The following is a 15,463-nucleotide window of genomic DNA, read 5'->3' as shown; positions in this document are numbered from 1 at the left end:
TAAAAAAAGGACGTTCTGCTAGCAGGATTATTGATTGCCGAGGTCAGCCACGCAGCATAAAAGCTGGCACCAGCTGCCTGGAATCCATTTTTCCTTTGCTTCATCGCCATCGTGTTGAACATAGTGAATATATGGACTATCCTGAGATTGGAAGGTGTCACCCCTTTCGTTTTGGTGCAATCGGAACGCCCTGCCTACCCCTTGCGAAAACTCCGCCAATAGCTTTTGTCTATTTTGCCCCGGTTAGGTGCCGCTTCAGGTCCCTCTTTTCCGCAACCCCACACCTGGCATTCCCTGAAGCTGAATTTGTCTTGGGCAATTCTTGTCCAATGGAGAACTGGTGAACTGGTGATTGGCCAGTGGTCCGGACAGCCAGAAATCAAGAAGGAAAGACGCCAATTTTGCCACTCGCATTCATGAGGTGCCACGTCTTGTGGCAAGCATACTCCCAGAGGCGTCCACCGAACAAAGATACGAATCCTTGAGCCTCGACACAGCCAGCTGTGAAGATGCAGGAATGCAGCTGACCCACCCAAACTAGGAGTTCGATTTGGAAAATAAAGTTATTGCCCGTTAACCGGAAAAGTCACCAATTGGTGAGGGCAAAAGTCCCTATTGAACCAAAGACAGAAAGTTCCTTTTGCTTTTTGTAAGCAGCCATGAACTTTGTTGTGCATCCCGTCCACTTTGGGCATATCAATTCTCATGCTGAACACTTCCCGAACAAGATTTCCCCCCTCCTCAAAACATTTCCTTTTCTGAGCTCGCCGCTGCTGGATTATTCAGGATGCAGTGCCTAAAATTGATCTGTAGCGACTAAGGTCCCCTGACGCAGCAGAGTGGATCTAGATGACTGTCCAGAACTCGTGTTGCCACACACAACGAAGGAGACAAGGAGGTACAGAGTAGGCTAATTTGCAAACGGCCAAGAGTTGCCTAATCTCGATGGGGATAGTCAATACACTGCATTTCCTCCAAACTGAGCAGCACATTGAAGATATATATTAAACCGAAAACTTTTTCGCTAGGCTAAAAGGGACCATTGTTATTGGCTCAGTTTATTATATGTAAGTAGGCATGCTCTGTTCAACACCGTCTACAGAGGCATGGCAAAAGAGTCCTTGCACAGGCTTGAAACTTAAGAGTTATGGTAAGCATGCTACATAAAAGTTCGTAATTTAGGGGTTTCGAGTATTTAAGCTAGTATTGAGATTTCCATTTAAATTTCTAGTTTGTGGAAGAACTTGTTCCCAAGAATATATCGTGCCGTGGATGCCGTATATGTAAAATAGATCCTAGGATATGTGATTTTTTGATTGAGTAGCTGAAGGCCTCTCTGTACTCAGCACATGCTATATATAGTATGTCATGCCGCAGATGTCCTGGGGATTTTGCTGGCAAACTGTTTCCACAAACATCACATGATTCCGTGGTTATCTCCGCTATCACCGCAGGGACAGGGCACGGCGGCTGTGCGAGGAGCGTTGCTGACGAGCGTGACCCGATGATGAGGTTCCAAAAAAGTCACCCCGGCCAATAATACTTTGTGGAATAATCACCAATGATGTTTAAGGTGCAAGACGTTGAGTTTAGCATTTGCACTAAACTCAGAATGTGGCAACTACCGAACCGTTCCGAGGTTCTGCACCTTCTAGAAAAAGCCTAATCAACAGAAGGTTAGTCCCACGCTTGTTACCGGTGTTTGCATCCTCAGGGTCGCAGCCGTACATAGTGAACAAGCGCAGCAGCTGAACGGCGACTAGCGACTGCCATTGCTCATTAATGCAAATCAGATGGTCCAATCAGTCGTGGTTGGATTGTCCCAGCCGGATTCATCACAGGGCATTTCGTTAAGTTGAAACGACTCGGGATCTATATAGAGGATTTAAAACACCTGACTGTTACGTCTCAAGGTTGGAGTGGTTGAGTTGGTACAAGAATTATGTGCCTGAATAATTTCTCTTAAGGTGTACCGTAATTCCCATAAATTACAAGCATCCTCTGATATCTGTATTCTGCTCTTGTCCGATAACATCAAAGTGGTAAGTTAGATCGCTTCAAATAAACGCTTCAAGCCATTCTCGCAACTGGCAGTTTTATGTATGGCTTAGCCAAAGATGAGGAGGTGTATTGCTAGTCCGGTTGAGGTATGATATATAGGCGCGGTATGTAATAATTTATTACAACGTACGCTACGTATCGACACACCTCCTGTAGTTTTTCTAACAGTTTGACTTCAGCTTGACATTCAACAGCATGATCGAGACATAGTCGAACATTGTAAGTATCTTGGATGAAGAACCCCGAAGTAACAATGTGTGACGGCCGTTTCATCAACAGACTAAGCTGATAAGGGCGCATTCATGACTCTTCGGGGAAATAGCTGCAACACTTTGGACGCCGATTGTTGTTTTGGTCGCCGAAGGATAATTTCTCATTACGTCATTGGCTCCTCTTCTTTGATGCTTCCCGTCGGGAGCATAATTGGGATTTAATCAGATAATGCCTTAATTATCAAATTCTGAATTCTTGTTTCCATCAAAAGAGAGTCCCAAAAATTAAAGTCGAAGCAGGAGAATGTTCCAAGGACGCTAGTTCGTGTTTATTCAAGCCGGAAAGTTACGAACGCAAGCCCTTCCTCAACATTGACCGAATAGCACCGAAGGACGATCGCTCAAAGCAGACACTAATCCGCACAGTCAAAGACACAAGACGACATTTTGATGTTCAGAAACCTCGAAGCTGATCCCTTTGAACCGCCACTTCATGCACCAATCAAACAGCTCCAACATCTTTTCGGACATTTCTCAGGTGCGCCCAGCAACTCACTTCTTTTAGCATCCATTCATCACATTTTAAGCGCCTGCGTATGTTGCCAACAATGGACTAGTTGCCACGCAGCACATGGTTCGGCTGTTGGAGACCCTGCGCTAGCGCAGCTAAATTCTTACGCAGCTCAGGTTGGTGCAATTACGACCGTTGGAAGGCTCGCAGGGCAATCAGTCCGACAAGTAATGCCAAAACATGAAATGCACCAGCTTCCTCCTGCATCACGCTGCAGGAGAGGGAAGGTAGAAAATTACATCAGCTTTTCACCGCTAGTCAAAGTTCTCCATGTGTGACAACTCTATCTTGCATCGCGTTCATGAATACTTGATGGATTTGCGTGCCATCCGCTTCTCCACTTCTGGGGAATGTCCGCGGCGTCTCCGGAGTTTGGCTGAAGGTTAACGGCGATGATTCAATCAGGGGAACTCTGGTCGCATGCACCTAAGTCCACAATTCCCCATACTTATCATGGAAAAGGAAACTAGCGATAATAATGCCAACTGGTGCAAGAATGGGGAGCGAAACAGCTCCTTCTTGCTCTCCACGAGTTGCTGGCATTGAAGATCTGCGTTGCACGCCTCAAGGGTGAAGGGTGAGATGACCTGGTGCATTCGCTTAAGATCAGCGCCAAATCTAACCCGGAGAGGCAGGCACTTGCAAAGCCACGCATTGGGCAGATGAGACTAAAGGGCACGGCAGTTCGAGCGAAGGGATGTTTCGGTTGATGTGGAGAGCTCCCTTTTTCAGCCACACTGAACAGGCTAGAAGACGGTTGGACTAAGGAGCTTGAAGCTGCCTAGTTACATGCGCAGAACGAATCTTGTATTTCACATCTCCTGAACAGTGGCGGCTGAGGGGCGCAGAGAGACCTGTCCCCCAGATATATGCTGCTAAGGTCCAGGATTCATTGAACCCGACAGAGTTTTGAAACTATTGCTTCTCGAGTTTTCCAACGAATGGAAAAATTTATCAAAGTTTCTTCCTCGATGCTCGGATAAGCAACTTCGCCTACTAGATCGTTTCTGCTTTCGTTTCCTGTTTAAGAATCCCTGAACTATAATGTAAATTCCGGACTCCCGCTCCCACACCCTCGGACCCTTACGTCGGCCGATACTATCCGATCCTTTGTTCGGTATTCCTCAAAAATAAACCATATGTTCCCCTTCGTATTAGAATTGCATCATCCAGATATAAGCACAGTTTCGAGTCTAAGCGCAGGATCTGTTATCAATATTCACCAGGATCTTACCCTCCCTCCAGCCACAGCCAGACTGAATCGTATAATTTCCAGCGAATCGAGAACCAAGACGTATCAAACTCAGCGGTGTTCAATCCACATTTTTTTTTCTTTTTATGCTCCGCTTCAATCCCTTTTTACTTTACTCTTCTCTTCCAGTTTGGTGACAGACAGACTTGTGACGACATAATCATGTCCATGCACTGCACTGAGCACCGTTACATTGGCATCGCCTATCAAGCGCGAGTGGGTCAGGGTATAGAATGGTAGACAACAACCGACGGCAGATCGCTTGAACACAGGCAAATTATTATTTATTATTATAGAACAGACCGTTGATGCCGGTTTTAATTAATTCCATTCTAAAATCCGTAAATTCACCAGCCATCCTTTATTGGTCCAGAATCTTGCTTGATACGGCTAAACCTTCAAAATTGTCCCCTTTCCCTTTTTAGCCCTGCGAAATATCCCCCTGCTAGCTGACGTGACGATGGCTTGCATTCACGGTCGCAAACTTTTTCGAATCCCATGGCCGGGCCCCCCCCGAGAAGACGGTCAAATCTGGTGGATATGGGCAAGGTTCAGGGACATGGAAAATCATCCCTGAATAAATCTTTTTTTATATTATTATTTTATTTTATGTTTTATTTTTCTTCTTCTTCTCTATCTTTGGGGGGGGGGGGAACTCAATCAATCACCGAACCCTGTTGCATTCCTGGTCAATCAATATTAGACTAATCATGCAAGGGATGCAACAGGGTTTGCTCTGCTCACCCAACCTCGGCAGGCCGAGTTGATAGCCGAAGAGTTAACCGAATGGCGCTACATACGCTGTAGATTAGAGCTTATGCCGTATTCTGCGTACTTAGGGAGCCGATTGTGTGGCATTTAAATATGCATCCAGAGTGAAGACTCCTTAGAGGGAGAGTAAACGAAAAGGGACAATGAAGCACATATTACAGCCAGATTACTTGAATGGCCATGGAGTTACGGAGTAGTTATTGAACAAATCGCTATTTGCCCGGAGATGCTTTTCATTTTCTTGTCTTGGTGCATCAAGAATCGTTCCCCCCACCCACCCCCCCGAAAAAAAGGGCCTGGTAGACCCGGAGATTTAAGTAAAGCATGGGAGCGGAAGGGGAAGAAAGAAAGGGTAAAAAAAAAGAAACAAGAAAAAGGAAATAAGAACTAAGTTCGGATATAGACTTTGGCTTGTGCAAGGCAAGGCAAGGAGCGGGGAGGGCCAGCGGGACAGCTGACATACAGCTCGATATATGCATGCTTCGCTGATGGCTTCCTATCAGAGCAGCAGCAGCAGCAAAGCAAGCAAGCATTCTCGATTCCAGCATTTGGCTTCGCCCCTCTCACAATGGAAGGGCTGAGTAGAGGTACATGTACACATGGTAATCGGACTTGGAGGTGGGTGAGCCAGAGACTGAAACGGATTGTAATCCCGAAGTCTCCATTCATGAAACCCGTTGCGAAGGTCCAGACTTGCATTAATAATATCGATATTATTTGGAAAAATAGCGAGTGGATATGGCTTCATATGATCAATTGATGAAATGGCGCTCTATGGTGAAACAGGCTTGTTTCATTATTGTTTGGGCTCTTGAAAACACAATGAAGTTAAAATTTCCAGTTTGACTTTTGAACTGAAAGATGGTTCTCTCAATGGAGCTGCCTGGATTGTCAAGCTGGAGGAAAAAAGATGTATGCAACGTGTATGTCACATTTTCACGCCTGTTCACGAGTTCAGGTTGAGATTATCAAGAGAACCTTGCAGTGACCCAAGGCATTGAGATCTGTAACATGTTTTTAGAGAGATATATAAGACGAAAATTAAAAAAAGGCCCCCAAGAACAGGATTCTTCAGATAATCAACAACAATTCGTAAAAGAGACCCTCACTTCTTCCCAGTCGCATCAACCCATTGCTGATTACAACGAAAGGGTTGCACTGAACTTGATCAGCTTCAGTGGATCTTTAAAAAGCCCTAATATTAATGAACCTATTTACCTCTTCTCCCGCCGTTACATCAACCACCAACCGTCGCAGCTCCCCGTATTTTCATTTTTTTCCCATCAGAATAGAAACTAAAACCGAAGAAGAGGGTGGGAGGGTTCGCCAAAAAGCCCCAGCAAAAGAAATCAAGGGAGGACGGGGATAAAACGCAATGCCTCTCAACCCCCGTTTTCACCTTCAAAATATGTATAGCATAAAGGCATACGGAAGCTTTGAAGGGAGTATTGAGTAAAACACGTCCACATTACCCATGATAGAAATAACAAACTAAGAAAGAAGAAAGGGAAAACATGAGGAGAGGGTTAGAGGAAAAAGGGAGTTTATAGATATAGAGGAATACTATGAAAAAAAGGGCACAACATCGGGTTTTGTCAAAGGAGTAGTTTTTCAATTAGTACGGCGCTGTATTGAGAGAAGAGCGATGCAAAGATACTTCTTAATCATTTTGTTTGTGCCATTTAGCCAATAACAAGCGAAAGAGCGCAAGGGAAAGTGAGATTTGAGAAATACTTTTTTTAAATTGGAAGGAGGTGGTAGTGAATGCTTGAGTGATAACTCTATACGTAGAAAACTGACTGATACTGATTGCTAGGCCATGGTGGGTAAAAAATGGAAGAAAAACAAAAAATGAACTAGTTGTGGAAATAAGAGGTAAAGAGGTATCGCAGGCAAGATGAAAGGTTAAAAAAATGAAATGAATAAATATTAATGATACAGAGAAGTCAAAGAAAGAGGCAGAGAGTAGAAGAAAAGAAGTTTCAAAAATGAAAGAAACCGGCTCGGTGTTCAGTGGGTGGTGACGGGGTGGTAAGGCAAATGAGGATATAAGGAGAACAAAATATACGAAAAAATGATGATGAGAATGAAGTGAGGGCATACAATGAACGAACAAAGCCAGAGGGGTCAGGATGGCGGTTAGCAGACAGACATATCAGATGTTGTATCAAGCATACGGATCGATGGGACGGGATATCGGTGTGGATAGTTAAGATGAGGGATGGGATCAACAGTGTGCCAGCCGGATGTTGCGGTTAGATGGAACAAAAGGTGTTTTAAGGTCAGAAGAAACAGGAAAGTATGAGTTCAAGTTGGGCTGGATGAATATTGTTTGTCCACATGTTTCAAATCAATGGTTAACGCGTGCCCTTAAGATTCAACCAGCTCATATCTGTATTCGCGCTTTTCTCTGGTTTAGAGCTATCTGGTGTATTAGAAGATTCGGGTGCGTTCGATGGCCACAAGGTAACCGGGCGCTCCGCTCTTGCTTGATTCGCGAAAGGTGGCTGATACAAGCTACCAGAGTAGTTGCTACTGGCGACTCGCTCGTCCGCGAAATGATGTCCTCCTGTGGCAGACCAGCCTGAGTCGTCGTGTATATTTACTGGCATCCCAGATGAATATCTCTCATCCTCATAGTCGTCAGAGGCGATGCTAATGGAATCTCCACTGGAGATTTTTGCCTTCAATCCCTGTTGCATGACAATGGACTCGCCTAGTCTTGGTGCATGTTGGGTGCCTGGGCTGCCAGAGACAACACGATTGATAGGTTGGGGTTTGCCCAATTGGTTAATTTTTAAGGGTGCAACATCAGATGAAATCGTAGGCCAGTCACTATTCCTGTAGTCTGACTTTGTCATCTGTGAAGATGCCCCTGATGATCTAGCAGATGTGTCTCTAGCTAGGTTTGCCTCATTATCACCCTGGAAATATTTGCTCCATCCTTCGTCGGTACGTCGATCGCCTCGAGTAGAATCTTCATCGCCTGGAAGTGGTATCGAATTCTCGCCTGGAAGGTTAGCCGTATGGATTTGTCGAAGAGGACTTCGGCCGCCAGTTTCCTTTTCTAGAGCGCTTAGAGCCGGGCTGGGGCGCATGGGAATAGTAGTAGCTTTTGACGGTTTGTCATCAACTTGACCAGACATTATGGCCCAAGAATTTGTCGAGGGTACTGGCCCTCTTGCCATTGGCTCAACAGAGCGGGTTAGTGGCTCCATCCCTTGGTCCTGGAAGCTGAGTCGATCTTTATCCTCCTGATAGCCATTTCTGCCCCGGTTCATGTACCGATTTCGTCGTTTTCTCCAACCGATGAAAAGAAGGATAAGGATCAAGAGTGCGGCAACGCCCAGAATCGCTCCAAGGGTCGCGCCTACGATCGACAATGTCCGTCTATTCCCAACTCCAGGCACCAATTCAGGGGCACCAGTAGAAGATGGCGCAATGGATGAAGACGAAGATGGCAAAGCCGAAGCAGATGTGGGAATATTAGGAGTCGCGAGGAAATTAGTTTCGTCTCCAAGGAGCAATTGCTTCGCATCAACCCAACTATTTTTAGACTGGTCGAAAAGCCTCACTGGATAATCAGAATGGCGCCCGGTTATGACTACCAAACCATTCCCATCCTGGGCAAGGGAGAAATCATCGAGAGTCGAATTCGGGGCGTTTTTGCTATTGTATTTGGGGAAAGTTGCCAAAATCACATCGTCCCTTTTTTGTTTTTTTGGGCCGGTAGCACTGCCACCAATTTCCTCACCAGGGCCAGCAGCCACACCACCTGCGCGAAGTATCACGTATCGTGAAACAGAATTAGGAGACCTACTCACGTCAAAAACTTCGAGGACTCGGCTACCGTCTGCACCAAGTAGCATTGCGCATTGAACTTTGGACTTCTCTGGCAAAGGTTGAATTATGGGAACTCCGGTGTCTCGCCATCCTTCGGCTTTGTTGAAAGTATATGTTTTGGTATTAGAAGGGCCACCTCCAACCATAAATGCAGAGTCTTCACTCCAGGGTAACAGTAACGGATCCACTGCTGGGTCAACTGGGGCGTTAAATGACGCAACTACGTGTGGGGGAGCAGCAGGAATAAGGAATGTTTGCGTAGACGGGTTGATGTGTCCATTTTGGCTGCCAGCAAAGACTAAGAGTGAAGAGGAAGCGGTCAGGTAGCTAACGCCATGATGGATGCGATTTTTGATGTCCGTGTTACCCTGAAGATCCAATCGCTTCCATCTTTTTGTCCGCAGCGAATAGAGCTGAATGCCGCTGTAGTCAGGCGAATCGGATTTCCCTCCAATCACGTAAATACCTGGGTCATTCGGGTTACCATCCACACCTCCCAGTGTGCAGGCTGCGTCTGAGACAGGCACTTCCATACGAAGCCTCGACCATTCCCCACCGCGCTCCAGTGGGAGCGACATAAAGGCATCGGGCGTAAATACATAAAGAACGCCGTCATGGACGACGGAGCAGTGACCCCTGAGTTCAACAGGGGGCTGACTGAGCGACATCTTGGTGGATGAGAAGACGAGAGAGCTGAACGCCTCTCGACTGTGATAAGGGTATCCAAGCGGGGGTTTCGCGGGGGTTTATTCTCCAACGGGGTGTGACGATTAAGGCCTTGTGGAGATAGCCCAAGAAATATGACGCCGCTGTGCAAAACAGGACCACCTATCTCATAGTGCGATAAACCGATTCACAAAAAAAGTCGTAAGTCGTTGAGAGAATAATTTTGCCCGACGATGTTTCCCAACCCCAAGCCACAAAAACCATAGGAACAAAAACGCCGTCTCATGCACCAGATAACTGTGCCGACGAAGGAAACTGGCACGAGTCGATCCGAAAACGCAGCGGGGGTTCGCTCCTGAGTCGATAACTTCCAGGTCAACAGCGACAGCCCTTCATCCCAACCGCAAAGCAACAAATGATAGCTCAAACCGAGTCGAACCCAACCCAATGCGTCGGAATACTTATTTATTTAAATATATATATACTTATATATTTTCAAACCATTAACGAACCAACCAACCAACCAACCAACCAACACCACCAAACGACGATCGATCCACGGTGTCAATGGTACGTTGATGTCGAAAATGCTGGTCTAAAATCGAAATCCAGCTCTCGGCCAAGGGAGAGATACGAATTGAGAATGGCTCAAGGGAGATAGAAGCGGACGAGCGATGCCATAAAGTTTCTGGCGGGTGGAGTGAGGGAAAAGTGAAACAACAACGGTTGCAACAGGAGTATCCAGACTTAGGTATGTCTCTAACCAGCGAGAGGAGAAGCACAATGGAGAGAGCGAACTGATGCAACAGCACCGGGTGAGAGACTAAAGGAATGGGAGTGCCGTGAAAAGGCAAACAGACGCCGAGGATGGTTGACGTTGAAGAGGTGAGGTTGGGGACGAGGGAGCAAAGAGGGAGAGAGCGAGAAAGGAGATGTGGAAGGGGCAAGGAGCACCACCAGCAGCAGCAGCAGGAGCAGCGATGTTTGCTGAGTACGAGCCTAGCCTAGCGTACGGGACCGGTAAGGGGGGGAAATCTTGGACCAAACAAAACACGGGCTGGGCATTTTTGAAACAGCGGGCTGGTCGTGCGGGCTGTATTTCTCAGGTATTTTTAGCCAGGGGTTGGTAATGCTGGTGCTGCAGGCTGGGCCAACGTCTGGGAACGCGAAGTTTACCCCGGAGCCCAATCTACTTCCCTAGAGGAGGAGATGTCCTATACGGTATACGGTGTCCCTTTCACGAATTCACAAAATACTGGCACAGAAATCAAAGCCTGTCTGAAATCTAACACCCAGAGAGCAGAAGAGTGAGGGGTGGGCCAAGAAATTACAAGTCTCTGGGGGACCTAGCCAAGAGAACGGATCTGTTTAGCTCAGGGCGGTGCTTAGATTCGGTACCTGCGACAAGAGAAGATGGGGCAGTCTCACTAAGCTAATAGGTATCTGATACTTTGTCTGGCAGGGGTTCCGTCACAGATGCGTTTGGGCGCTGAGTATCTTGGTATTGTATTGTGGAAACAAAACCCGCCCCTACGGATTTCCATTCTCCTGTGCAATTTCCTTTGATCAAGTCCATCCGTAACAGCAGAGTTATTAAATACCTCGACTTGAAAATAAATAACGTATCTGGAAATATCTGGATGTGATTCATATGCATGCACAAATATGTTCAAAAGCCTCTGGTTTCTTCTGAAAACTGCCTGGGATGGAGAGGAGAAACATCGAATGCACGGATTTGGCTTGCATAAAATTGCCCGCAAAAAACCTTGGCATCCGTAATCCTGCGACGGAGTATTTATCCCGAAAAAAGTGGAAAAGCGTAGGGCGGAACGCCCACTTCCCTCTCGAAGCATCTTGATTTCTACTTCTTGAAAAAGAGAGAATGCGAGATCGTCAATAATCGGCAGCTCCAAGACGATTCAAAGCCCGACAAAAATCAATAATAAGTGAACCAGGCATCACAACAAGCCCAATATCGGAAAAATCAAAAATCATCAAAAATCAAAATCGTCCCGTTCCTGCCATCAGCGTGTGTCTATCGTTTGTCTATCGTATGCATTCCATCAACTGCAAACGGGTTACACCGTCACAAAACTAGGCGATTTCTTCATCTCTCCCTCCCGCCTGGAGAGAAAGTCCAGAAAAAAAAAAAAGATCTAATAAATTAATGTACGTCCTGCCGTTTTCTTTGTGCTTGTGTTTGTATCATCCCACCTGGGCAGGCCTGCCTGGGTACTAACCTTGAGTTTAACAGGCTTCTTGTTTTCCCTTTCTAACATACTGAACAGAACAAGAACCGCTATCATGGAGTCATCAAAAGGCCAAGAAGGAATATATATACATATATAAACAACTCAAGGTTTATATAATGGTTTATTTTTTGGCTGAGGATTTAATTTCACTTGCTTTTCCTTGCTTCTTGCATGGATTTTAGTCCCTTTGAATTACACATAATGACTCGAACTATGTGATGTGATGTCGTCATTCATTGAGCAGTGAGCTAGCTGAGGGCCTTCCTGGAAAATTTATCGGAATAACTTAAGGGAGCAAAAAATAGTAAATCCCAGATTCCAGAACATCCTCTATTATTGTATTGATTGACACGAAAAACAGCAGTCCCTTTCCTTTGCTATCTCTCTCCTTCTTCCTTTCCCCTTCTACCTCTACCAAACTGACCCCGAAACCTGAGGAGACCCAAGGTTGCTCAAAAGCGGATAGTATGCGTAGAAGAGGCAAGGCGCTAGTTGCACAGCATTGAAATTGTTTTCCGAACTGTTTTCAGCACAGAAGCACGGAGGTTCTGTGCGATCAAACTGCTTCCTTTTCTCGCACATGCGTCGAGGGAACCCGAATTTGAAGACAAAACCGGAACAAAGAGAAACCTGGAAGCGTACAGTGATGATGGGGTGGCAGTGGCGATTTCGACCGACGCTTCGCGGGGCCTGGCCCATATGAAGGAGCGATAATTATCGTCTTTCATTCATTATTGGCGATCGAATAAATAAACTTCATGAAATAAAACAAATAAAATACCTCTTTCTTTTTCTCTCCCCCAATTCGTTGCGGGAGATTGACGGCAGGAATCTTGAACAAGCTGAGTTCCCTCGCAAGGCTGGTGTCGAGCCAACCAGAAAATCCCACCAACCCCTGAGCCTTATTAGAAAACCAACTGGCAGTGGCCACTGACAGGTAAAAGGCAGCAGGCGAGTCTGGTGAAAGAAATGGTCCTGAGACTAGCCTTGGTCGAGAAAAAAAAATTGCTCAGAATGGTTGGTCCAGTGTGTATCTTTTACGCATCCGCCTTGCCATGAATAGCCAACGTGCTGGTGTTTGTCCCCACGCAGAGTGCCAGGGATTGGATCGCTATGCAAGAATTGAGTTTCTCCAAGACATAAAAACACTCTCATGATATTTTTTTTGCATCAAGAGCAAGTTAGATATTGATTGTTCTACAATCGATAGAAACCTAACAAGACATGAAGAGGGACATGGCTAACATAGCATTTTCACTTGGAAAATGCGTGAACATATCGCTAATATACTTACTTGCCTGGATAACCCATGCTGTGGCTCCTCAGATGGATGACCCCCGGCCCGAATGTCAAAAATACTAGTAAAAAGGGAAGTCTCCCAAAAAAACACATCCAATGCACAACCCAGCCTGGCACTACCACTGCGTACATATGTCCTCCTGTTCGTTCATAAAGATAAGCAAAATATCCAATTCCACGTTATGGAGTAGAGAGCTCACGGATGGGGGTTGTCATCGTCATCGCGCATTAGCATGTAAATGTCACTTTGATCGCCAGGCAAGAGCTAAACCTTCGCTGACAAGCCAGTCAGCCAATTTCTGTGCCTGAAAGACCCGCCGCCCACTGCGAGCCCCAAAGAGCCAACCTCATGATTCGCTTTTGGCGATTCGTTTGGTTGATTGGCTGGGTGTGGGTGGCGATGCTGCTGCTGCTGTTCAAATTTACGTCCGTCAATAGGCGCCCGTAGAGGGGGCGTGTTGTATTAGCCGATTGATCACGGGTGACGTCTCTGATTGCAGGTGTCATTGGCGTGGTTGTGGAAACGGTGGAGATTTGTTCCCCACAAATATCTTAAAGGATAGTTAAGCTTAGATTACGGCGGGACGTCTTTGTCATCGTTGTGGATTGGGTCATGGTTGAATAAGAGTAAGTTCAATTGTTTTGAATGACGAATTTTGATAGATGACAATTAGCTGATGTGAGTAATATTGGTTCTTCAAGTGCCTGGAATATTATTCTAGTAGCAAAATGATATAATGCCCTTCTTAAAACACCAATATAGCTAAATCACTGGCTTCAAACGCCGTGCTGTACTCTGATGTTACTGACCGCTAAGCAATTTGAACAATAGAAACAGTCATGTCCCTCCATCTGAGACACTCTCATTAATCCATCCTAACGACCGACATACATTCATGCCTCTCCCTTCCCCATATTGCTCGCCTGCTCCTTCTTCCATTGGTGTGCTCTCTGAAGAATTTGTGACAATTTGGCTGACGACTCGTCGTCCGCAGGGAACATGTAATCCATGTATTCTTCATAGCGATCATCATCCAGCTTGCGCCGCTTCTTGACCTTGCTGGGCATTTGCTTTTCGATCCTGGCGATGTCATCCGGCGACCCGTGTGTCTGCTCGAAGGATTTCCACGCATTGAGGAGAGCGACTCGCTATAAAGTGAGAAGAATGTTAGCTTCGGCATTATCTGACCCGTGGAGTCCACTAATGAAAAAAAAAGGATTTTTGAGAGAGTGAGGAGGAAAATATGAATAAACGTACCTCTTCTTTCATCTCCTTCTCTTTAAACACATTATGCGCGCGCTCAAAGACCTTTCGAGCACGGCGCTTAGCCTCTTCGCTAACAGGTCTCTCTTCCTCCTCCTCCTCTTCCTCATCCCCTTCAGGTATGTTAATTTCGAATCGTGCGTAATTGATCCAGACTTTGACGTGATCCGTTTTCTCGAGCAAGCGTTCGTACAACATCCTAGTTCTATTATACTCACCCTCGTACTCTTCAAAATCGATATATGACTTCCATAGAAGCTCAGGCATGTCTAGGACAGGCTGGGAAATGCCCAACTCGTATATAGCACGTGCTCGGTCAATATCATCTAATCCCCGCTCCAGTTCTGCAAATTTGATCCACGCTTGGCAGTTTGCAGGGTTCCATTTGATTTGCTTCTCAAATAATTTCCTACATCGAACAAACTCGAAAAGTTGTCGCTCGATGTCGATATAGCCCTTGAATAGCTTGTCTTTTGGACATGCACCAATCGCATGACCAAGGGTCTTTCTGGCCGTCTGAAGATCCATTTGTCGAATTTCAAACTGAGCCTTCATCAACCAGATCTTAGCAAACGTGAATTTCTTGTGAGGGATCAATTTTATGCATTCTTGGTAAATTTGGCGAGCGCGATCCATGTCCTTGGTTTCAAGTTCTTCCCAGAGAGCGTAAAATATCCATAGGTAGATATATCGACGCCAGTGTCGCTTCTCTTGCGAAGGAGGAATCTGTGCAATTGCCCGCTCATAGACATCCCGCACGCGGTCCACATCTCCAGAAGACTCCTCCAACCTGACAAAGTCAAACCAGATATCATAGTTTTTCGGGTTCTCCTTGACCTGTTCTTCGTATTGGACCCTCCGTTTTGAAAGGATGACATCCTCAACACCCTCCCGGTCACCGAACTGTTTCTCGAAGGTAGTGTAGGCTTTGTGTAGAGCAATAGATTTCGAACGCGGTAATCTGTCAAGCGCATATTTATATATTGCCCTGGCTCGTTCAAATTCCTTTAGCTTGGCTTCATATCGAGCATACGCAATAAAGAGCTTTTCATCCATGAAATCTTCACCAAGAGTCTCGATAGCAAGTCCATAGACCTCCCTCACCAAGTCACTTGTCCCATACTCTTCCTCAAACCGTGCCCATTTAATCCAATTTTTCGGCTCCGGGTGGACAACAGTAAAGCGCTCAAAAATAGCCCGCACCCGATCGAATTCGTTATATCGCTTCTCAAGCTTAATGTAAGCACCCCATGCGCCTTCATCCGGCTCCCA

The 15,463-nt window shown here is 46.0% G+C and overlaps 3 protein-coding genes across 3 annotated transcripts in view; 1 reads left to right on the top strand and 2 right to left on the bottom strand.

The window, feature by feature from the left end:
• Positions 1-6,629: 6,629 nt before the first annotated feature.
• HCBG_03266 (uncharacterized protein) lies at positions 6,630-9,378 on the bottom strand (the record flags this gene model as incomplete). Its single annotated transcript, XM_045430315.1, has 1 exon — positions 6,630-9,378. The coding sequence occupies one exon, from the start codon at positions 9,376-9,378 to the stop codon at positions 7,225-7,227; it is 2,154 nt and encodes a 717-aa protein (XP_045288458.1).
• Positions 9,379-9,660: 282 nt separating this feature from the next.
• HCBG_03265 (uncharacterized protein) lies at positions 9,661-10,869 on the top strand (the record flags this gene model as incomplete). The annotated part of the gene is made up of 5 exons (XM_045430314.1): positions 9,661-9,723; positions 9,989-10,127; positions 10,227-10,367; positions 10,521-10,683; positions 10,839-10,869. The coding sequence occupies 5 exons, from the start codon at positions 9,661-9,663 to the stop codon at positions 10,867-10,869; spliced, it is 537 nt and encodes a 178-aa protein (XP_045288457.1).
• Positions 10,870-13,592: 2,723 nt separating this feature from the next.
• The window catches only part of HCBG_03264 (pre-mRNA-splicing factor CLF1), a gene marked incomplete at both ends in the record, with an annotated part of 2,452 nt that continues 581 nt past the window's right edge, over positions 13,593-15,463 (bottom strand). The window contains 2 exons of the mRNA XM_045430313.1: positions 13,593-14,076; positions 14,186-15,415. Of these exons, the coding sequence (XP_045288456.1) occupies positions 13,822-14,076; positions 14,186-15,415 (1,485 nt within the window). The remainder of the gene's footprint in view (positions 14,077-14,185; positions 15,416-15,463) is intronic.

The sequence above is a fragment of the Histoplasma capsulatum genome (genome assembly GCF_000150115.1).
Source record: "Histoplasma capsulatum G186AR genomic scaffold supercont2.4, whole genome shotgun sequence".
Lineage (NCBI taxonomy): Eukaryota > Fungi > Ascomycota > Eurotiomycetes > Onygenales > Ajellomycetaceae > Histoplasma > Histoplasma capsulatum.
Note: the sequence above shows the minus strand (reverse complement) of the source record. Positions and strands in the feature narration are given on the sequence as shown.